Source organism: Notolepis coatsorum (assembly GCF_963971535.1).
Source record: "Notolepis coatsorum genome assembly, chromosome: 12".
Lineage (NCBI taxonomy): Eukaryota > Metazoa > Chordata > Actinopteri > Aulopiformes > Paralepididae > Notolepis > Notolepis coatsorum.
In genome coordinates this window covers 79,454,457-79,463,033 of record NC_140176.1, presented here as the reverse complement: position 1 = coordinate 79,463,033, position 8,577 = coordinate 79,454,457, and the positions used below count along the sequence as shown (strand labels likewise).

General features: G+C 46.0%; 1 protein-coding gene across 1 annotated transcript in view; it reads left to right on the top strand.

The window, feature by feature from the left end:
• ctnnd2a (catenin (cadherin-associated protein), delta 2a) overlaps positions 1 to 5,841 on the top strand; it is a gene marked incomplete at both ends in the record, with an annotated part of 886,308 nt that extends 880,467 nt beyond the window's left edge. The window contains one exon of the mRNA XM_084325908.1: positions 5,792 to 5,841. Coding sequence (XP_084182034.1) covers positions 5,792 to 5,841 — 50 coding nt within the window. The remainder of the gene's footprint in view (positions 1 to 5,791) is intronic.
• Positions 5,842 to 8,577: the final 2,736 nt, after the last annotated feature.

Here is an 8,577-nt window from a genome sequence, read left to right as displayed (position 1 = left end):
TAATAGGTATGTACAGTGATACAGTATGTATTTTATACCCAGTTTAATCACCTGTACATTGTATATTACTATTGCACTTTACTGTTCCTTTTGCACTCTGGTTGGATGCCCAAACGTTTGTTGTTGTATTGTGCTTGTGCTGTATAAGGACAATACATTTTAATCTAATCTAATCTAAAATGATGTATACAATTTTTATTTTTTTTTATGAGTCTATTCTGAGGACAATACATTTTCAACGAAGACATCAACGTGATGCCAGCGATACGTACGCAGTCGGTCCGTTCTTCCATAACAACGACAAATCACTTTGATTTGAGTTCCAACAACCCCCTTTGTTCTCGTCCCGTCTCCCTGCGTAGGTGTTTATTATTTCTCAGATGTCTTATCTCACGAAGGTATTTCCCCAGCGACCGTGTACACATAAATCACATTACGGCGGCCGGTGTTATCGCCTTTTCGCTGACAAGCAAACACTGTTAACCGCTTTGATACCATCATCCGTTAACACACCCGATGCACTCACGCGGGGGAAACTGATTGACAGGCACGTGGGGGGGAGGGGTGACGCTTCAACAATAACACTTTTGGGTTCCCATTCCATCACATCCCAGCTCTCCTGATAATGACGTCGCTCAAATGCCATATGGTGACTATACTCGTCGCACTATCAGTGATAGGTGAATGCTAAATGCTGCATTTACATAGCGCTTTTATCCAAAGCACATTACAACTTCTGTCTCTCATTCACACATATTCACACAGTGACAGCGGGGGTGACCATGCAAGGTGCCAACCTGCTCATCGGGAGCAGTTAGGGGTTTAGGGTCTTGTTTTGAGGACACTTCAACACGCCGCCGAGAGGAGCTGGAATCGAACCGGGAACCTTCAGATTACCAGGCGACTGCTCTACCTCCTGAGCAACTGTTGCCCCACAATCACGGCATAGGTACACCGAGAACAGGTACACAGAGCATGACAATTTTCTCAAAATACAGTTAAGCTATGATGTCGAAATCCCCCCCCCCCCAGAGTGACAGTTGTAATGGGCCACGGTTGATATAAGTTAGTATAAACAATATAACAGACTTTTGAATAATAAAACAGCATCTCCTCTGTTGTAACTGAAGATGACAGTGGAGAGAATATCAAAGAAGAACCTCATAGTCATCTATTCCATTTTCCATCACCCATTAACATGGCACGTGTACTTCTTCCAGCCGGCCTCGATCCCGTTCACCCTGGTGTCTGCCCGGACCGTGACGTGGACTGGGAGCATATTGAATGAATGGAGCTGAATGGAGGATGGATGGAGGTGGGGTTATAGAGGCATTTGTTACAACACATTGGATTCATGTCCGTCCCCCTAACCTGGCCTTCTGCCTGGACCGCTGTGACAGTGGTGCTGCTGGGTGATAACTCCAGTGAACTGATCTGTAGGCTTCACAGTAGAAGCAAAGCTCTCTCTCTCCCTCTCCCTCTCTCTCTCTCTCTCTCTCTCTCTCTCTCTCTCTCTCTCTCTCTCGCTCTCTCTCGCTCTCTCTCTCTCTCTCTCTCTCTCTCTCTCTCTCTCTCTCTCTCTCTCTCTCTCCTCTCTCTCTCTCTCCTCTCTCTCTCTCTCTCTCTCTCTCTCTCTCTCTCTCTCCTCTCTCTCTCTCTCTCTCTCTCTCTACTGCTGCTTCCGATTCAGCCACACCAACACACTAACACCAACACACCAACACACCAGCACACCAACACATTAACACACCAACACACCAACACACTAACACACTAACACACCAACACACCAACACACCAACACACCAACACACCAACACACCACCATCACCAACACACCACACACCAACACACCAACACACTAACACACTAACACACTAACACACTAACACACCAACACACCAACACACCAACACACCAACACACCAACACACTAACACACTAACACACCAACACACCAACACACCAACACACTAACACACTACACACCACACCCAACACACCAACACACCAACACACTAACCACCACCTCAGAGAGAGAGAGATAGAGAGAGAGAGGGGGGGAGGAGAAGGAGGGAGAAGAGTGTGTGATCATGTGGGAGGTGAAGGCTAGAAGAAGATGAAAGAGGACAGGAGGAGAGGAGGAGGAGAAAATGAGAGACATTAAATGAGGCTAGAAATAGACTGGGGTGTAAGAAAGAGAGAGAAAGAGAGAGAGAGGTGAGTATAGCAGCTATCATTAAATGTATCATTTTAAAAATGTGTTGCAGGTCCAAAATCAATGTTGTCATTTACACGTTCCAGGCATATATATCACCTCCCCACTTCCCATTTCCCCACATTTCCCCCTCAACAACTATCATCAAAGTGCCCTTGAGCAAAGTCACTGAGCCCCCCCAACTGCAGTGGAGCTGCTCAGTCAGTGCCCGACCAGCTGAGACTGTGTTTGTTCTGATATATATTGTGACTATTTGGGCTGTGCACAGCTCCCGGAGTGAACGTGTCCTGCTGTGTGAACGCGTGCTTCGGTGCGGCTGAAGGAGAACATGCGGGTCTCAGCAAAACCTGGGTAAAAATAAGGCATAAATATAAATATACAGCATGAGATATGTGATTCAGAGTCACGTTGCCTTCCGGTGCTCACGAGGTCCACGCTGCGTTTACTTTAGAACGATCAAACATCCTGTCAGCAAACTGGCCTAGAGGAGCACCAGGGCGCTAGCAGTTACAGAGAGAGAGAGAGACCACTCCGTAACCAGAAGGTCACAGGTTCGATCCCCCCTAACAGGCAATTACCACCGGTGTCCTTGAACAAGATATAGGACCCCTATACCTGACCCTGCACTCTGACCGCTTTAGTGAAATACCTGTGTGTGTGTGTGTGTGTGTGTGTGTGTGTGTGTGTGTGTGTGTGTGTGTGTGTGTGTGTGTGTGTGTGTGTGTGTGTGTGTGTGTGTGTGTGTGTGTGTGTGTGTGTGTGTGTGTACATGTGTGTACATGTGTGTGCGTGTGTGTGTACGTGTGTGTGTGTGCGTGTGTGTGTGTGTGTGTGTGTGTGTGTGTGTGTGTGTGTGTGTGTGTGTGTGTGTGTGTGTGTGTGTGTGTGTGTGTGTGTGTGTGTGTGTGTGTGTGTGTGTGTGGTGTGTGTGTGTACGTGTGTGTGTGTGTGTGTACGTGTGTGTGTGTGTGTGTGTGTGTGTGTGTGTGTGTGTGTGTGTGTGTGTGTGGTGTGTGTGTGTGTGTGTGTGTGTGTGTGTACGTGTGTGTGTGTGTGTACGTGTGTGTGTGGTGTGTGTGTGTGTGTGTGTGTGATTAATATTCCATATTACACCTGCCTCCACAGAGGTCTGTGCGAAGCTAAAAAAAAAACACAAGGGTGTCTGCGTCTGTCATACAAAAAGGCTGCTTGGGCGTGTTGGTTGACATCGACCTGCATTAAATGTAGTAAACTGGCATGAAAAATGTAGGAAATTGGTACGCTTGACTATGAAACCTCAAACGACTGCGGACATGCCGTGCGGAGTCCAGTCTTCTCACAGTACACCCGATGTGGCGGCCTTAACTCATTGACCGCCACGCTGTTTTCCCATCTCTACTCAATGGCGCCAGCATTATTGACCATTTTCGCGATGTTTGCGGACCCATCGCGTGTTCTGTATTATAGCTATGGAGACAATAGTATGGCTCATTTGACAGGCATTGTTCATAGTCCAACACTGACTAACCAGTTAATTTCTACATACTGTAGTTTGTGCGCTATTCCATGCTAAACATCAACCCTTTCCAAAATAATCTTCTAGATTGCGAGATATGACGTGTTATGTGCATTATGCCCAAATCGTTCGGGTTGCTCACCTGAAACTCCAAATATTTCCAAATCAAATGTATATACAGTACCATATATATATGTTTCTTCACAAAATCATCAAGGGCGGGGGTCGTTTTATCTCGAAACTGCGATCGTTACCAAAAGCATGTTTTAGGTTCGGTAAAATATGACACTGTGATCGCTACAAATGCATGTTTTAGGTTAAAAAAAGAACAGCAGGTTACCTAAAATAGACCGTACCTTAGTCAGAAGGTACTCCAAAATGAATAAATCCCAGTCGTCCCATCGCGATCGCAATTACTTGTGTATATTGGGCATGGCTATCATACGGGAAACAATAGGTTTGAGGCATCAAATCTCCGACCGATTGCTATGTCCTGATTCACTTTGAGGGGGAAGCAGCCGGAGGTACCTCAGTACTGAAATACAACTGATATCCATAGTTCAAAAGGTAGGTGATACTGCCACCTGGCAGGATTCGATCGTCATTGTAATTTTAACGTAGGCAGCGGTGCCAGTGAGACACAGGCAGCTCTGAGCAAGTGTTTAGAATGGGGATCAAAGGAAAAATATCTAAAAACGAGAAAACTCGTTTTTGACGCTGACCGGTTGGTGACGAAACACGAGAATACCTGTTTTTGGCGGCCAATGAGTTAAGATGTCAGGCTAAGATGTGTACTGTACGTTCTACAGTGTACACTACGTAGGTTCTCTTACGAACTTCCAACTAGGTTATTTAAGAGGAAACTTACGACAATGTTGGTGAATGAGGTCTACTGTCCCTGACTGGATACTATTATCCTAGTGGTTGGTGGAGGGGAGGGGGTGGAGAGGGAAGCTGGGGGGATGAGAAGAGGGTGGTGGGAGGCATGGGGAATAGAGGTATAATCAAAATGTTTTTTGCTACCTGTATTGTCTTTTTTTCCACTATATTTGTATTATAATTTTTCCCATTCAAAACACATACAGTATGGTACAAAATTATATTACTGTCCGGGATCTGAAATTATTATTATTATAAACATAATATAATAAATATATAAACATTCAACCTGCAGCAAATCAATTAGATCTGAAATGGTTATTAAAAATCTAAATAATATGAATAACACATCATTTTAAAATGTCCTTTGAAGCATCGCCCACACTTCCATTTTTCATGACAGACATACTGTATATGGTTCCCAGAGTTTAACAAGTCTTTCTGCTTGCTCTTAGCAATGTAAGTCAGAATATCAAGTCAACATACAGTTTGACAGGAGTTATGTACTGTACATTTTCATATTTTCATTCTCATTGGAGCACTTTAACCTTGTGTTCATTGTCTGCTTTTGTACCTTTAAACATTCATTATTCCAATCTGCCTCATCAATGTCTTCTTGCACATCTGTTTTCCAGGCATGTAATTTATATAGCGATGATTCCTTATGACACGTAACTAATATGTTATAATATCTAGATACATTCTCTTTTTCTTAAAATGTTCAAGTGCCATTTTCCTCCAGTTTCGATAGAGGTGGTGTTCACATATTATCTGTTCATATTTTGATGACGTGTAACTTTTTAACTGTAAATATTTGAAAAGGTTCATAAAGATCCCAAATTTTCCGAACACCTTTTGCATTCCATGATCCTCCATCCTTTCTGCCCGGCACAAACTGTTGTTTTACCACAGATAGGCGTGAAGTGAGACAATGCAGACATCTACGTCAGACACCTTGCCTTCCAGTGCTCAGAGTACTCGCCAGCCAGACTTCCGTGTAGCTTTAGTTCAAATGTGCACAGTTGTTGGGAGCCTCTTTTCTAAGCTGCCATCTTGGTTCTGTCACGTGATCTCCCCTGTGTATTGTCTCCTGATTTGATTTGTAAGATTATGGTTGCAATAAAAATCATGAAAGAAAAAAATAAATTCTATTAATAGTTCACTCTTGTTCTCCCTGTGTTCGTGTGGGTTTCCTCCAGGTGCTCAGGATTCCCTCCCACACCATGAAAGACGTGCCTGCTGGGCATAGGCGTAGACTTAGGGGGGTTGCAGGGGACATGTCCCCCTCAATATTGACAAGAAGTTAATGTAAAACCCCTCCCCAAAAGAGGTAAAAAAAAAGAAGGGGGTCAAAACATTTATATATCCTGTCTGTGGCTACTCATTTGCGCAACTTCACGTCACATACTATGAATGGGGTCATGAGAGTACGTCGAGTGACGGGCCGACGGACCGGGTGACATGGTGAGTTAGCGACACTGCCGGTCTGTGAGCTGCTTTGCGTGGAGGAATCAGAGAGGACTCCAAATTAAACACACGCGGCTTTCATTCCCCCCTCCTGCGTATCCAAGTGATGTATGACTTTATTACGCGCCTCTTTATGAAGGTCCCCACTGTGAAAATTGGATACATTTTTATTGCCGAATGAGACCTGCAGCTCACACACCTCTCACAGGAAATCCGCTTCATTCTTCTTCTGTGACACGTTGATAAATGATGTTTCCAGAACATTGTTTGATTCATTCTACTCTGCTCTCAGATGTTGTTTCAACAAATGTATTCACAATTTTTTTTGTCACACACAATATCATCTCTCTCTCTCTCTCTCTCTCTCTCTCTCTCTCTCTCTCTCTCTCTCTCTCTCTCTCTCTCTCTCTCTTTCTCTCTCTCTCTCTCTCTCTCTCTCTCTCAGCCATATCAGTGGTCTGCAGGTTTTCAGATCAGTGGGTTCTGAAGAGGATCTTGCCTGTGGCACTTTGAATGGACACCATGTCCTCTCATACTGTATGTAATGAGAACCCATTATCTCTCTCTCACTCTCTCTCTCTCTCTCCCTCCCTCTCTCCCCCTCACTCACCCTCCCTTTCTCTCTTCCTCTCTGTTTCTCTCACCCTATCTCCCTTTCTCTGTCCCTCCCTCCTACTCTCCCTCTTATCTCGCTCCCCCTTCTCTTTCTCTCTCCTTCTCTCTGTCCCTCTCTCTCTTCTCACTCTCTATCACCCCTCTCTCTCTCTCTCTCTCTCTCTCTCTCTCTCTCTCTCTCTCTCTCTCTCTCTCTCTCATAGTATTTCCAAAAAAGTATCATTATCACACATCATTATTCACGTCATTATGGCACAGCACATATCTCTATAGTCAGACAGCTGGATGGCCAGACAGACAATATATGCTTTTTAATAAATTTACACCAGACGTCACACTTTGTCTGCTGCTGCGGTTCATTAAAAAGACATTAAAACATATTTTGTAAGTGCAGATGTTCCCCTTCTTTTGTAATGTTTCCACGAGTCTGCAGCACCTGATATGAATCAAGTTTGAGTTGAGCCGAGTGGGACAAAGACACACAGAGCAAAAACATAATGTAGAAGAGCTAGTTTCTCCCCTCTAGTGGCCACATGTGTACACACACACACACACACACACACACACACACACACACACACACACACACACACACACACACACACACACACACACACACACATACACACACACACACAGTGTTAAAGTTAGAGGTTCTATGTAGGATTGCAAGTAACTGTCTAACTGTATATATATAACTGTTTCCACTAGAGGGCGCTCTAGGCGGAGCCACTAATGCTGCCACCAGGTGGCGAGTATTTAAGGAGATGTCTCCTCCCTCTCTATCTCTTCCCCCACCCGCCTCTCACGGAGAGGAGAACTCATGTGCTGCTGCTTTACCATGTGAATAATAATAAACCACGCCAAAGGCTAAAGATAGAAACCATGCCTCTTGACCACATTATTGTTGCCACATAGCCAGATTCTGTCAACAGGTTATGGGCCCAGATCACGCAGGGGCGAAATAATAAAGGGTAGCAAGTTTAGCTGAAGTATAGGCTAGGTTAGCACCGGGAGTACCGCGTGGCTAGACGCTAGGCCAACAGGAGCTAAAGCTACGCCCACCATCAAAGAGCAACATGGAATCCAACACGACGATCCTGCGCGTCAAGAGGAAGCGGGGCACCGACCCCACCGACACGCTGCTGCTGGAGCGCAAGCAGACCCGCCCGGAGAGCAGCACGCAGAGCCCCGGGGAGGCGGCACCGGGGGAGACGGAGCCTGCTGAGCCCAGCGGAGGCGAGGGGGAGAACCCCGTCTTAGAACTCGTGGCAACCAAGGGAAGGAGCAAATGGCCCTCATTTAATGGAAAGGCAGAGGACTATGAGCTCTGGGAAGAGCGCATGTTATGCTGCATGCACGGTGTGGGACTGAAGACGACGATCTTGACGGCCCCCACTGGAGACCTGACAGCGGAAGCACAAGCCCTGGACGACAAGCGTAATGCAGATGCATACTGTGAGTTAGCACTACTGCTCGACGACACAAGCTTGGGGCTGATATTCCGCGACACTAAAGACAAAGGCAGAGAAAGCCTGGGAGTGCTGAGAGAGCATTATATCGGGCAAGGGAGACCCCGAGTCGTGGCCCTCTACATAGCACTAACAGCCCTGAAGAAGGGGCACACCGAAACTGTGACTGAATATGTCATCAGAGCTGAGCAGATCATGACGGCATTGAAGAGTGCAGGAGAAGCACCAAGCGATGGGCTAATGATGGCGATGGTGATGAGGGGACTACCGGAGCTGTACACACCGTTCACACTCCTGGTAACACACGGTTCAGCGGACATGACGCTGGGAAAGTTCAAGGCCAAGTTACGAAACTTCGAGGCCTCAGAAGATATCCACCCAGCCGCCGCGGAGGCGGGAGAGAGGGTGCTGAAGGCCAGAGCGACGCCAAC